General features: G+C 42.4%; 1 protein-coding gene across 1 annotated transcript; it reads left to right on the plus strand.

Annotated features, from left to right (window-relative positions):
* Positions 1 to 3803: 3803 nt before the first annotated feature.
* On the plus strand, positions 3804 to 15282 carry PHAX (phosphorylated adaptor for RNA export). The gene is made up of 5 exons (XM_033164094.1): positions 3804 to 3955; positions 10154 to 10779; positions 12811 to 12931; positions 13182 to 13265; positions 14949 to 15282. Exons 1-5 carry the CDS (start codon positions 3866 to 3868, stop codon positions 15216 to 15218), a joined length of 1191 nt encoding a protein of 396 aa, XP_033019985.1. The 5' UTR covers positions 3804 to 3865; the 3' UTR covers positions 15219 to 15282.
* The last annotated feature ends 453 nt before the right edge of the window (positions 15283 to 15735 follow it).

Raw genomic sequence — 15735 nt, forward strand, 5'->3', positions numbered from 1 at the left:
CAGGGATCCAGGCGTTTGGGTTTCCTTTGGAAAGGAGGCACAGCGGAGACTGGGGTGTCTTTATGATATATAGTTCATTTATACATATATTCAACCTGAGCCTATGGTGCAGGGTCTCACAGCATTATACCCCAAGAGCTTCTTGCTTCTCCCATGACCTTAGTCTTGGATGCCAGCAGAAATCCACCAGGGCCCCCTGACCCTATACTCCAGCTTGCTGCATTTTACAGACTGCCACTATTTCTCTCTCAACTCACATCCCGGCCAAGTGTAGTCCTAAACAACTACTCTCCTTCCAACTCTGGCCTTTGTCCTGCTAACTAGGACAGAGCTTTGGGAAGGGGCCTCACCCCTTTTCCCACTGGAACAGACTTTGCCTTCTTAATAACTTAAGAGTCCATTACCTTCTCTTGGTGTTGTCTTTGGTTAATGGCTCTTCTCCCAGGCGATCTCCTGAACAGGAAACTGGTTTGGCATGTATTTTAACACTTTGCTAAATCCAGCATCTGGCAACCCATTTTAATGATGATGATGATGATGATGATGATGATTTAAAAAAAAATCCTTCCAGTAGCACCTTAGAGACCAACTAAGTTTGTTCTTGGTATGAGCTTTCGTGTGCACGCACACTTCTTCAGATGATGATGATGATAGTACCCCGTCCTTCAGGTTGGGTTTTAATACTCCAGACATTGATCAAACTCCAACACCCACTAAACCCAGGGGAGGATCTGACACCCAGGAATTTAAGGGAATCAGAGCACCCACAAACTCATAACAATATTTAAACTGGAGAAATCACACACTACAGTGGTACCTCTGGTTACGAACGGGATCCGTTCCGGAGCCCCATTCACAACCTGAAAGGTCCGTATCCTGAAGCATCGGTGCTGCGATTCGGTGCTTTTGCGCATGATGTCATTTTGCACGTCTGTGCATGCCAAATTGCTGAACCCAGAAGCAACCCGTTCTGGTACTTTCGGGTTCGGCGCATTCGTATCCCGTGACGAACACAACCTGAAGCATTCGTAACACAAGGTACAACTGTATCTAGTTTCTACAGCCATAAGCCACTGCTTACTCTGCTCTGAAAATGGATAGACCCTGTGCTGTATTTTTCATGAAATCTGCCCGCCCAAAATAAAAACAAACCCTGTTATCCTGTATGTTAAATAATTTAAAGATTTTAAATCCGTTACATCCAGATATTCATTCTGCACTGTATCTCTTGAACTTAGTCCTAGTGACCCTTAGACCAAGTCTTATTCCTAAAAGGTTAATTTAGTTCCTAACATCAAGTAGGCTCCAGCTGGCTGTAAGTTACGCAGTTTCTGATGTAGTTGGAACTTCAGCTGCTCCAGAGGTAGATCAAGCAAGGACATATACTTAAAAAGCAGCTTCCGATTTCACTTAATTAAAAGGATTTTGTGTGACCATAACTGGCATGGTATACCATTCATTGTCACAATGAGCCCCTAGAAAGGCAAGCAGCCCAGGCACAAGCCTTTGAAATTGACAAGAAGCCTCACAGAGATTATGAACTCGGGTGACCTTACTTCAGAGAGATTTTGTTCACAAGTTCTGACTCTGACATCTGGCAAAGAGACAATAAAGTCTGAGGTGCCCTGAGAGGTATCTGGTTTTCCAGCTAGAAAGAGGCTCCTTTCCCCTTTGCTCAGTGCTACATACCTTGGTTCTGATCCTGGCGTGTAATGTAGGTGGAAAAATCACAGAAATAGTTGCTCATTCATTTGGGAAATGTGGTCTACCTATGTTCTGAAGCTCATAGACATGTATATTTTTAAGGCTGTTTATGGACCGGGATTTAAATCGCTGCATAGGCAAAGCATTCAATAAATAGAACCGATCAGTAATTTTTCTACACCATGTAACTGTTGGGCAAGAAATCCTACTCAATTAAGCTTCTAACTACAACATGAGGGGAAAGGCAGAGATAAATGAGAAAATGAAAAGTACTGTATATGGACGATTTTCATAAGCATGATGCACAACCTTCCTTCTATCTAGGCCTTGAGCTGTGATAGTCACATGCCAAAACTGTACCAAGTCCTTACATTTTTCCGATTGGGAAAAGAGAACAAGCCTCAATGCTCCAGCAAAACTGTGATATTAGACAAGCCTTCTCTCTCTGGATCCACTGTTTTAGGCAAAACTGTTGTTTTAAATTGCTTTCTTTTGACCCCAAGCGCTCAGGAAAATCTGTCAAAACCTTCAGTTGTTTCAAAACCAGGAAGTTAAATTTTAAAAAACTAACACCAGGGGAGTACCTTTCATGCTGTTAATGGGTATATTTTGCAAAATCGCAAAGAACATGCCTTTTTATCTAAAGCAAGTTTCCTTGGATTGGCTGAAAACCTTTTCAGCACTTCCTTCTCAAATTCCTCCTTTATTCCCAATGCAGTTTTTCTGGGCACACTCAGTAAGCGTAGCACATTTCAATTTCAAATATTCTGATGATGATAATGATGAGGATTATAATTTATATACTGCCTGGAGGTCTCAGTGCAGTTCACAGAAAAGATTAACATAAAAACCACAATCAATATATATATATATATATATATATATATATATATATATATATATATATATATATATATATAAAACAACAACCCAATAACACCCCCCAAGAGTTTACTTTTAGTTTTACTTTTTTAGTTTTAGTTTTAGTTATTTTTATTTTTTCTAAATAATAATAATAATAATAATAATAGAATAGGATGTCCCTATTTTCATCGGAGAAATGTTGGAGGCTATGGAATTTTGTAACCCCCGAGCCAAGGAGATAAGTAACTACTAGACAACCTTTGGAAGACATCTGAAGGCAGCCTTGGATAGGGAAGTTTTGAAAGGTTGAATGTTTTATTATGTTTATATATATGTTGGAAGCTGCCCAGTGGCTGGGGCAACCCATTCAGATGTGCAGAGAATAATAATAATAGAACAGGACATCTCTATTTTCATCGGGGAAATGTTGGATGTTTTATTATGTTTTATGTATGTTGGAAACTGCCCAGTGGTTGGGGTAACCCAGTCAGATGTGCAGAGTGTAACAACAACAACAACAGAATAGCACAGCCCTATTTTTATGGGAGAAATATTAGAGGGTGTGTAGTTATGTGACCCCCTGAGCCAAGGAGATAAGTAACCACACAACCTTTAGAAGACATCTGAAGGCAGCCTTGGATAAGGAAGTTTTTAAAATGTTTATTATGTTTTTATACATGTTGGAAGCCTCCCAGAATGGCTGGGGTAACCCAGCCATGGTTAGTTATAATAAAAAAAAATGAACAGTAACAACAATAATAGAATAGGACGCCCCTATTTTCATCAGAGAAATGTTGGAGGGTATGCTGTATAGTTAGATCCAACTGGACACATTCTTTTTTTAAACATTTGTCTCTGGAGGCATTTCTCTTGTTCCAGTGTCTTTGTTACTGGATGGATGCATAGAGCTGCATTTAGCCCTGACATCTTTGTGAATGAAATATGGAGCGTGTCACGCTGAGTCAGTACACTTCGGGATCTTCTCGTTCGTGTGCGCCTGGTTTTTGTTTGTAATAATATAATTTTTATTAAATATTTCCTTGCTTTACGAAAGTACGCGCGTAGTCTCCATTTCTTTCCCCCCTGCCACTCCCCCACCTCAGGTGGCGTAGCCTTTTCCACAGCGACGAAAGCGGCAAGGCCCGGACTACAAGTCCCGGCATGCCTCTCGGAAGGCTAGTCCCACCGTTCGCCGCCCGTCCCGGCGCAATGCATTGTGGGCGCCGTAGTCCTGGCTCGGCTGAGGCCGGTCCTTTTCCCGCGCGCTCTTCCTGCGCTGGCTGAGGAGCCGGGAAAGATGGCGCTGGAGGCTCGCGGAATGGAAGAGGACGGGGAGATCTCGGACTCCGACTGCGAAATGCCCGCCTCCGCCAGGAGCCCCCCGCAGGTGAGGCCGCTGCCCGGCGGCGACCGCTTCTTTCCCCCGAGGAAAAAGCCGCGGCGAAGCGAGCGAAGGGATGGCTCCGGCTTGCGGCCTTTCCCCCTGCGTTTCGTTTTTGCTTTCGCGGCGGCTGCCAAGCACAAGAGATGCTGCTTTCCGCAAACGTTCGCCGGAGCCCCGTCGGCGGCGTTCGAAATTCGGCAGGCGCATTTTGCCCCGGGCCGCCGGCGGGATGGCGCCTGACGTCACCGCCGTCTGGAGGTGCCCGCTGGGGAGATCCTGGGGTCCGGCTCGTTTTCCCCACGTGCGAGTGACGCCTAGAAACGAGAGATGGGGAAACGGGGGGCACCTTAAACTGAGGGTGCAGCAACGTGTGCGGTGAAATTTTCCATGGAGGAGCAGCTGAGGGCCAGAGGCACCAGGTTGCGAGGGGGGTGGGGCAACGTCATGCGTGTTACATCCTGATGTGTGTGTGAGGCTCACGCCTCCCTTCCTAAGCCGGTCAGCAGTTTCCCGGGGTTTGGGAAGGAGGTGCCAGGGCTGGGATGGGATGCCGGAGCCCTCCTGGCTCCTTCCGAAAGCTGGATGGGCATTGGGAAGGTGGCAGGGCGGGCATTGGGAAGGTGGCAGAGCCTCGTGCCTCCCTCCCTAAGCCAGACAGAACCACCATGGGCTCATTTCTCCTTGATCCATATCTAGTTGTCTCTACTAAACCAGGAGTCTCCAAACTTTGGGGGCCTTCTTGAAAATTTGTAAATCAGGGAAACTGCCATTGGCTACTGCCACACAAATCTCCTGCAACCAAGCACATTCTGCATCCTATTCTCGAAACAAAATAGAAAATTCTTTCCAGTAGCACCTTAGAGACCAACTGAGTTTGTTCTTGGTATGAGCTTTCGTGTGCATGCACACTTCTTCAGATACACTGAAACAGAAGTCACCAGATCCTTAAATATAGTGAGGGAGTGGGGAGGGGTATTACTCAGAAGGGTGCTGATCACCCATTCCCACCACCCTTCTGAGTAATACCCCTCCCCACTCCCTCACTATATTTAAGGATCTGGTGACTTCTGTTTCAGTGTATCTGAAGAAGTGTGCATGCACACGAAAGATCATACCAAGAACAAACTCAGTTGGTCTCTAAGGTGCTACTGGAAAGAATTTTCTATTTTGTTTCGACTATGGCAGACCAACACGGCTACCCACCTGTAACTGCATCCTATTCTGTTGGCAACAATATACAGTAATGTTTCTTTCAAGCTTCAGCAGAAGCAGGGGAACCTGTGGGTGCCAGACTAGGCCTCTGTGGACACATGTATGGACTTCTGTTTTGGGAACACTTTGCATTAGACAGTGATGGCGCTCTAACGGTATATGGAAGCAGACATGGTCTTAATTTCTCCCCCAGACCAAGCCTTCTTGATTTACTTACAGCAGTTTGTACTTGAAAGGAACAACTCCACGTGTGGCTGTTTCGAGGGCCACATTGACCTGGCTTTCTAACTTAAAACAATGTTTGGCTTTCTAACTTAAAACAAACTATTATAATTAGTGTTTGTCTGCATTAACTGTTCTTAACAAGATTGCCACCAAATTCTCCTTGTGCTAGTAGAGATGTGGGGTGCTGAATACAGATCCTAATAGAGATTTCAAATGATGCGTTCAAACTACCGCTGTATCAAATTTTGGCTTGTATGTTTAGGGCTGTGTTTAGGGCTTTTGTCTATCATTAGATAGGAAAAGAGAATACATAATGGTGTCATGAAGTAGAGGAGACTCACTTTCCTGAAAGGTATTCAACCAAAGCTTTCAACATATGCCAAATTGGTCAGCTGACGTGTGTTTGGAACGAAAATAAATAGAAATCTGCATCATTCATTTCCCAAGCTTGTGGACTTGTCAGCTAGTTTCTGTAGAGCAAGTGATATTCATTATATTACAATCACTGGTATGACTAAGTAAAAATGTGGTAGAACTCTTACATATTTTATATAAAATTATCTAAACTAACAAGATAATGCTATTTTTTGTGAAGATCCACGATGTTTCAAAGTTCAGCATAGAAATATTATACATCCAGTAGAAATCAGTGAGATACATTTGATATTCCATAGGCATGTACTCAGTTTTTACATGCTTTCAGCCTCAGAAAGGGGTAGAAGGATTGTAGAAATAGGTGTGTCTACTTATGGGTGTACACTTTATGCCACACATGTGGGAGATGGTGCTTATAAGTCTGAACATAGTATTTCTACATTTCTGACTATGGGAAGTGGTCCTAGTGACTGGGGATGGGCAGAGGCTGGAGGAGGACTGATAACATCTATGCACTCAAATTCAGACAATGTATTGCTGTGAAATTTTTGGACCCATGGCCATTTCTTCCCACACCCATTTGTGGAAACCAGCTGCTGCTGGGCTTTGTCGAATGAACCTCTACACACAGGCTGGGGGGTCGGGTATGGGTGTTTTTAGATTGGACCATAAAGGCCATACATTCCTGCACCAGATGATGTAGCTGACTGCTGCCTGCACCTAGAGGGCTGTGCCCAAGCCTATCAAAGCTCAATTGGCTGCACTTTAAAGCCTATCAAAGCTCAATTGGCTGCACTTTAAAGACCTATTTGTACCTTTTCTGAATTTTAGCGATTTTCCTTTCTCCTGCCAAAATTTTGACCCGATTCTGCTGTAGGCAGAGCTAGCCCAGTGGAAATGTGGTGCCAGACTTGCTGAGGACTGTTAATGCAAAGCAGACCTTGACTACAGTAGCTAAAAATTGTTACGCTTGGAAAGTCAGGTCAGTGTGGGCCTTTCAAATAGCCACATGCTTGTTTACACTTTGCAAGGGCAACTTGCTGTAAGCTGCTAATAACACTGATAGTTTTTGGGCTGGTGGCTAAAGTGGAGTCAGTGGCGTATTACTCTACCTCTCCAAGTCTTTCATTCTGCCCTCCTCCTTGTTAGAAAGCTAGCATGTTTGCACGCGGGAATATTGTTGGACTGCAACTCCCATCAGTCTCAGTTATTACTGTGAATGATCAGGTTAGTGGGTGTTGTAGTCTAACAACATCTGGAGGGCCACAGGTTCCCCACCTAATTGTTTAAAGCTGTAATATGTGCTCACTTTGCTTGCTTTTTATATTTGTCTTTTAATCTCCATGCATGTATCTATGCTAGGTTTTTGTAAAACAACACAGGGTAATGCTCTGTGATGACAAAAATGGTGTGCTTCTCTTGTTTGAGCTTTCAATATTTCCCCTAAAATCTTACTGTGACACTGAGGCCTTGAGTAGTAATAGAACTCAAGAATGTAGGCTCTGCTGAAATGTGCTGGTATGCTGAAATGTGCTGGCAGTGGTAACACTATCAGATATCCTTCAAATACAACATAGTTAAATATTTCATTATGTGACCAAGATAGTCTGAAAGCAGCCTTCTGTTGCTGAAGTGAACCAAATAAACAGCAAATGTGCAATATATGTCTAAATTCTCATAGTATATCTAATAGGTGAAAAATATATATGCTGTGTTTATATGTAAACCTTCCAGATGATACATGGCAATAGCTAACTTTCTGAAGCTCCTCCAGTTGTCAAAAAGAGACAGCGTACATTCTTTACATAACTCTGTATTGTCATTTAGGAATCTGGGCTGTGAATTTTCAATAGGGTGCATCAAAACAGGTGTGTGTATTTTAGATAAAAGTGAAATTATTAAGCATTTGAAATTTGATAAAATAAAAGCAGAAGCTGAGAGCAGCATTTCACTAAGAGGAAAATAGTTGGGACCCACAACTGGGCGGGGGCAAAGCCAGTAAGAGGGATCAGGTGCCTCATTGACCCCGGTATTCTTCCCCCTGTGACTCTACACAAATCCTGTACTTTTGTGCAAGCTGTCACAAAGAGAAATAAGATTTGTCAAAAAGCAGCTGTGCATACCCATGCTATGTGATTGGGTGATGAGTGTGCCTACAGCATAGGAATCTGCTGTGGATGGAAGCAAGACTTGTTAAGTTGCAAATAACAGTTTGTGGAATCGAAAGCTAAACATTCAAGAAAGTGATTATACTTTGTCCTTGCATTGTAGTCAGAGAGCTAAACATAAATTTGTTTCTTGTTAAGCAGATAAGATTCTGCAGTGCATGCAGAGGGTAAGGTTCACATTATGTTTCTGGGTTTTGTAAGACTCTAAATAGTTTCCAACCAATTTGTTCTATTCATTGCAGCAACCACTTGATTTGCACACTTTCCCTGGAAATGCATTAATTCCCCATTTTAAATCAGTTTTTTTCCAATTGGCCCATTTCCCCCTTGTTAATTTAAACCAATCCACTGTGGTTTTCAGCTTCCTTAGGTCAGTGTTTTTCAACCTTTTTTGGGCAAAGGCACACTTGTTTCATAAAAAAAATCACAAGGCACACCACCATTAGAAAATGTTAAAAAATTTAACTCTGTGCCTATATTGACTATATATAAAGTAATTCTCTTGAATAGGAATCAAATAAACAAATTTTTCCCACGGCACACCAGGCAACATCTCGCGGCACACTAGTGTGCCGCGGAACAGTGGTTGAAAAACACTGCCTTAGGTACTTAGAAGCTTGGTGGTGGGCGAATTTATTTGAGCTTCGAAGAGAAGGCCACAAATCAGTGTGGTATTTTAACCTTCAAGCTATTGAAAAGGGTTAGATTAAGGCCTAACTTGCCAAAGCCAATTACAGGGCAGTCATGAACATATTTCTTTGAATGAAAGTTCCAGTGATTCAAAGGAGGGTTCCTTCCAAATAAAAGTGCCTAGAAGTGTGGTCTTTGCTGAGTAGAGATATGATCTCCACGTTGAAAACTAGTAGTTTAGATACTGTGCAAAACGCTGAAACTCATTTCTTGCAACAGCAGCAAAAATGTTCTAACCCAGTGTGCGCGAGCCTTGGGTCCTCAGATGTTGCTGGATTGAGAAAGTGGATAGAGAAACATTTCTCTCTTTCATAGTACTAGAACTCATGGTCATCCAATGTAGCTGAATGAAAGAAGAATCGGGTGAAATAAAAACAAAATCGAAAATTCTTTCTAGTAGCACCTTAGAGAGGCAGACCAACACGGCTACCCACCTGTAACGGGTGAAATAAAGTAATTCTTCAGGGCATATTTGAGCTATGGAAATCGCTCCCACAGGGTTCCAGTGCCATCAGCTTAGATAATTTTTAAAAGAAGCTGAGACAAAATTCATGAAGAAGACTAGCAATGGCCACTATTGCGCTTGAACACCAGTAAACTGCAGTCCGATAGAGTGCTCTTGTGCTCAGGTCCCGATTGCCAGTTTCTCACAAGCATCTATCTGTGAGAACAGGAGGCTGGATTAGATGAGCCACTAGCCTGATCTAGCAGGGCTGTTCTCGTGCACTCGGAATGGTACTCAGAAGTTTATAACGTTTTAACTGACCAGTTGGATAGGAGGGGGTGAAAGCTGATTCTCTATTCAATACTGTAAGTCACTTTGAAATTCAATACCTGTTCAGTTCAAATTGGAGTACAGTTGCTTAAAGGTTAAATAGGTTGTGTGTGAGAGAGAGAGAACTGGAAGTGAGTTTTGCCTTGAGTCTTGATCACAATTTTCTAGCGATTCATTCTTATTTGGCATGCTGATACACACGAGGAGCTTGGAGAAAATGAGCAAGAAGTGGAATGTCGGAGGCTCTAAATTAGATCTTGGCACCGCCCTGCTTCCAATTTGCCAATGGTCAGACTGAGAGGAGAGATGGGCTAAGATCCTATGTCAGTGGGGACCTGGACCGATGGGTGTTCTCCCCTTTTTTAACTCTCCTGAAAGACTGTGTATCCGGTTTGAGGACCTGAAGCCTTTCCTACTCTAGTTCCTGTCTTCTTCTTGTGTTTTAAATCTTTGTTTTGATTTTGGGGGTGCAGTGTGTTTTGTGTTTGCATTTATGTAGCTTTTGGTTTTTTGTTTTGTTTTATTTGAACTTATTTTACTTAATTTACTGTAAGCTTCCCAGAGAAACATGCTATTGAGCAGCATGCGAATGTCAAAAGTAAAATGATGAGGGAGGAGGCTGAGTACACTCTAGTTTGCCTTGGAAAGTTTTGCACATACAAAAATCCCCTATAGGGTGGCAAATTAGTGCACAATAAAATGTTTCTTTTTAACAACAACAGCAAACATCTGTCTTGCTTTCTTTTTACATTTCAGAAACAGCATGATAACAGCTCAGCCAGATCTTTCCCAACTGCCATTTCCCCCTGTGCACCAAGTGTCCCTTATCGCACAACCAAAAGTTTGGAATCCAGTGATGAGAGCTTCTCAGATTCAGATGAAGACAGCTGTCTGTGGAAGCGGAAGCGGCAGAAATGTTCGAATCTTCCTCCTGCTAAACCAGAGCCTTTCAATTTTGGCCCGATCCCTCAAAAGCAGATTACTGTAGGGGGTAAAAAGATCAACAACATCTGGGGTGCCGTGCTTCAGGAGCAGAACCAAGATGCAGTGGCCTCAGAACTTGGGATTCTAGGGATGGAGGGAAGCATTGATAGAAGCCGGGCATCAGAGACTTACAATTACTTGTTGGCTAAAAAGCTGATGAAAGAATCTGAGCCAGAAGTGGCTGAAGCGTTAGACAAAGAGTTAGATGAATATATGCAGGATGACAAAAAGACATTGCCAAAGGAGGAAGAGGAGGAGGAAATTGGACAAGGCCTTTTGAAACGGAAACGACCTGTTAAGGACAGATTGGGTGAAAGACAAGAAATGAATTACAAAGGGAGGTATGAAATTACTGAAGATGATCCTGAGGAAAAAGTGGCAGATGAAATTGCCTACCGGTAAGATTTTGATTTTTTAATACACCTTTGTCAGATTTTCAATAAATGTCACCTTACACAATAACAAAACTTGTGGGACATTGGGTGTTTTTTTTGTTTTTGTTTTTTTAAATAACGGTACTAAAGAAAAGCTATTACAGGGGTCACCAACCAGGCACCCGCCAGTGCCATGCTTTCATTGGCTCAGGGATAAGAAACCAAGTCTTTAGCAAAATGTGCAGGTATCCTTGTAAGCAGTTTCTGTGAACCGAGCCAGTCTGGCTGCTCCCACCTGCCAGCGTTTTTAGTCATTGCGTGAAATCAGAGTTCTGAGGTTTCTGTTTGAATTCATGGAGACTGGACAGACAAATACTTTGGCTTCTACTTAAAACTGACTGAATAATTTGATCTTGTGAGTAAAGTTGAACCTGGGAGCCTCTGCATACTAAGCAGATTCTACAGCCCTTCCCCAAACCAGAACCCTAGTTAATAATGTTTATTTGCATGAAGTCTCCTAGTCGCCCAGATATTCAGTCAAAATATTACAGGTTTATATAGCCATCCAAGAATTACTCGGTACAACCCCACTGCGCTATACAGAAACCGCAGGACTGATAAAATCCAGCTGTTTAGACTCACCCCTGAGAATGTGTGCTATTCACATGCATTGTGTGGCACCCTCCTCTGCACAGCCATAGAATATGCTTGAAATATATCTCGATTTACATAGACGCAACTAAAAAAGCACTGTGAGAAGTTAGGAATGCATGTTGGACCCATTTTGGTACTATCTTGTTTTCTCCTCTTTAGACCAAATCTGTGTCCTAGGCAATTGCGTGGGGTTTGTGAAATTACCAGGGTGGTGGCTAACTGGAGAAAAGCATGAAGTTATAGCAATAGGAACCAAAAGTAATGTGAACAAACAGAATTACAGTTTGTCTGACGTGATTATTGGGTCTGGGCATGTGTAAACGTTTTAATGGCATTGTCTTTTAATTCTGGTTTATCGGCTGTGTGCTTCTGGTTTCCCACTGTGGCCTTGGGCTGATACAGCTGTAAAATTTTGCGGTTTTGTACTTTGTCAGGAAGAGAACATGAAGGTTCCCTGCTCTCCCCCCCCCCCCCGCCCTTTAGAAGATACTTATGAGGCCAATGGACGATGCAGTCTTTGTTTGCCTGGTTTGCAGTTGTTGCAGATGGCACAGCTGTCCCATGTGGAATTTGGAGCAAATCAGCCATTGTGCATCCTATGCTTTTAGGCTCCAGAGAATGAGACTTTACAAAATAAAAGTTTCAAGGCAAAAAGTTCCACTAGAACAGGGGCCAGCAAACTTTTTCAGCAGGGGGCTGGTCCACCGTCAAGACCTGGTGGGGGGCCGGACTATATTTTGAAGGGAAAAAATGAATGAATTCCCATGCCCCACAAATAACCCAGAGATGCATTTTAAATAAAAGCACACATTCTACTCATGTAAAACATGCTGATTCCCGGACCATCCGCGGGCTGGATTTAGAAGGCGATTGGGCCGGATCCAGTCCCCAGGCCTTAGTTTGCCTACCCATGCACTAGACCATATCATTATCCTTGGACCATACTTTACCCTCATGATTTGATAGTTGGTAATACTCAGTTAAAATAGGTGTCTGTCTGTAATTCCCAATAACTGAAAACATTCTTAAACCATATTCAAAGGACTAAAGATAATTTTGGGTTGCAGTCCTGTCCGACCTGCTTGGAAGGTTATCCTTAGGGGGGAGTGTGTGTAAAATGGGGGGAGTAAGTGATGGTAAGCAGTAAGGTCAAGGGAAATTAAATGTAGAATGTACAGGCTGACAATTCAGTTTTTAAAAGTATTACCAATTCAGATATATTTCACCCTTCCTCCCCAAACTCAGCACAGCGAGCCTTCACTACAGCAATGCTAGACGAGTGTCAGATAGTGCTAAACTTGTAACAGTGGGTACATTTGTTCATAATTATGTTTTGTCATTCAAGCAGGTTACAAAATGCAAGGGTTTCCAGTTTTCATAGAATTTCCCTTCTCTTTTTAGGCTTTGTGAGCCAAAGAAGGATCTGATCGTACGGGTTGTGAAAATCATTGGGAAGAAAAAATCTATTGAACTACTGATGGAAACGGCTGAAGTGGAACAAAATGGAGGCCTTTTCATAGTGGTAGGAAATAATTGCTTTTTCAGCCTACATACTTAAATCTTTTAACAAATATAGAGCCCTGTTTTTTAAAAAAAATTTTTTGACATAATCTTTGCTCCAAGGGTTCTGTGCACAACTTCTTATAAATATTTTGAGTTTTTGAGGAACAGCATATTTACAGCAGCAAGTCCTATTGAGTTGAACAGGGTATAAGATTGCAGCTGTTATGTCTATAGAAAGCTTTAAAAAGTTTTCTTTTTCCGTTATGCAGAATGGCACTAGAAGACGAACACCGGGAGGAGTTTATTTAAACTTACTGAAAAACACACCTAGTGTAACTGGAGAACAAATCAAGGTAAATAACATAATATATGTAAACAATTTTAAAAAGCACATTTTTAGGTTATAGTCATACCTCAGGTTGCGAACGCTGCGGGTTACATTTTTTCGGGTTGCACTTGTGCTGAACCCGGAAGTACCGGAACGAGTTACTTCCAGGTTTCGGCACATGCATAGAAATGCCAAATCACGACGTGCGCAGAAGTGGCGCTGCAGGTTGCGAACGTGCCTCCCGCACAGATTATGTTTGCAACCTGAGTGTCCACTGTACTTTGAAAAGCAAATGTTAAATGAGAATGTTTAAAGTATATCTCTTCTTGCTGACTTCTATTTCAATTTACAGTGGTACCTCGGGTTACGGACCTGATCCGTTCTGGGGTACCATTCGCACCCTGAAAATTCCATAACCCGAGTGGCACTTCTGCGCATGCATGAAAGCGCGATAGCATGCTTCTGCGCATGCGCAAACTGCGCAGAACGTTTGCGCACGCATTTACTTCCGGGTTTGCCACGTTCACAACCCGAAAAAACGCAAACGTAACCCGAGGTATGACTGTATACATCTTCTAGAAAATGGACAGCCTATTAAGCCAGCTGTTCTTTAAAGATCCCATTTTTAATATTCTTATTGAAAGTATGCTACCTGAGCACAGTTCAAAGTGTTGTTGCTGACCTCTAAAGCCCTAAACAGCCTCCACCCGCATCGTTCATCACGGATACTGAGGTCCAGCTCTAAGGGTCTTCTGCTGGTTCCCTCGTTGCGAGAGGTGAAGTTACAGGGAACCAGGCAGAGGGCCTTCTTGGTAGTGGCGCCCGCCCTGTGGAACGCCCTCCCATCAGATGCCAAGGAAATCAAACAACTATTTGACATTTAGAAGAGCCCTGTATGGGGAAGTTTTTAATGTTTGATGTTATATTATATTTTTATATGTGTTGGAAGCCGCCCAGTGTGGTTGGGGCAATAATAATAAGAATAAGAATAATTTATTATCATCATTATTTAAATACAAGAAGAGTAACAACCATTCCCTCCCACCGAACAACACCCCCCCTTAAACAATCCCCCAGCCCAAGAGTCTGTTCAGCAGCCTTAGCTTTTGTAGCTGGAGTCAGTCTGGGCCGCACCTTCCCAGGTTAGGTACAAAAAAATCTGCAAGGGTAGGGAACAGGTCTTCCAGGGCTCACAGACAAGATGGCCTTAGGCCTTTTTAGCAGTCTCAGCATTTGTAGCTTACAACTGTATCTCTGAAGGTTTGCTCTTCAAAGAACATTACAGTAAAAAAAATACCCCCTAACATTTTTCATAATCGAAAAAGTCATCATATTTCCCTGTGTTTTTTCTAGTCGATTAGTAAATCAGTGAAATCATAAAATTGAAATCTTCCTCCTAACTGCAAAATATGTAACAAATGACTGTAGCGGTGATGGGCTTCAAAAACAGCCCTTTCTGTATTCTGGGCAGACAGACTTGCAGCTGTTTAAAATAGAGCATCTCTCTCACTTTAGGGAGCTGAAGTCTTAATTTTCAAATATTCTGTAGCAGCATTTGGCATTCTTCAAAGGGGATTTTTGTTCTTTTGTCATACAGTTAGCTTTCATCTCTAGTTTAAAGGTTAGCAAAGGAAAGTGGTGGTTTCTGAAAGGTGACATTGCCTATTATTCCTCGGCACTTCATGGAGTGTTAACATTCTCTTTGAAGGAAATCTTCTACGTTGAAAACCAGAAGGAGTATGAGAACAAGAAAGCAGCAAAGAAGAGGAGAATTCAAGTCCTGGGGAAAAAGATGAAGAAAGCTATTAAAGGGCTCAACCTTCAAGAATATGATGATGCCTCTCGAGAGACTTTTGCTAGTGATACAAATGAGGCATTGGCTTCACTGGATGACTTGCCGGAAGGACATGGAGAAATGAAACTGGATCCTGAAGATGCTATTGAAATTGATCACACTCACGACGTAGACCTCTTTTAATGCATCGGGTACTTGAGAGACCATACTTTTTGTGAGATATATTAAATTGCAGTTTTTATATTAAGACTACTTCTTGTTTTCATTAGTGGCGGTAGTCGTATACTGAAGAGGGCCTTTGTTTTCTAACTTCAATGTCCATACTTGAGTTTTCAGTTTGATTCAGATCATGAAAAGACTTTGATCCGCTATGTCCTTTGTTATATAACTCAGCACCTAGTTAGGCTATGTTCCCTCGCCTCCGGGATAGTTTCTAGGTAAGAGCAAAACTGAATACTCTCATTCCAGAGTAAGACTCATGTCTGGCACCTGCTAACTGCATAGAAATGTTTTCTGTATTATTTAACTAAAGGTAATATGCAACAAAGTGACATACCACACTTGGACATTTACTTTGCCATGGAAGCATTTATAATAAGCATGGTGTTCGTGGTTGCAGAGTTTGGGAACATTTTTCTAATACGGTATTCCAAATGCTTGCAAATTACTGAAAATGTCTCTTTAGATGCAGCATTAATAA

This window comes from Lacerta agilis, chromosome 11 (genome assembly GCF_009819535.1).
Source record: "Lacerta agilis isolate rLacAgi1 chromosome 11, rLacAgi1.pri, whole genome shotgun sequence".
In the NCBI taxonomy this organism is placed as follows: domain Eukaryota; kingdom Metazoa; phylum Chordata; class Lepidosauria; order Squamata; family Lacertidae; genus Lacerta; species Lacerta agilis.

Excerpts from the sequence above, each read along its gene's own strand:
- PHAX (XM_033164094.1), top strand. The coding sequence starts at position 3,866 with ATGGCGCTGGAGGCTCGCGGAATGGAAGAGGACGGGGAGATCTCGGAC. Across the intron at positions 10,780-12,810 it reads GCAGATGAAATTGCCTACCG|GCTTTGTGAGCCAAAGAAGG; the intron begins GTAAGATTTTGA and ends TTCTCTTTTTAG. Across the intron at positions 13,266-14,948 it reads TAACTGGAGAACAAATCAAG|GAAATCTTCTACGTTGAAAA; the intron begins GTAAATAACATA and ends TTCTCTTTGAAG.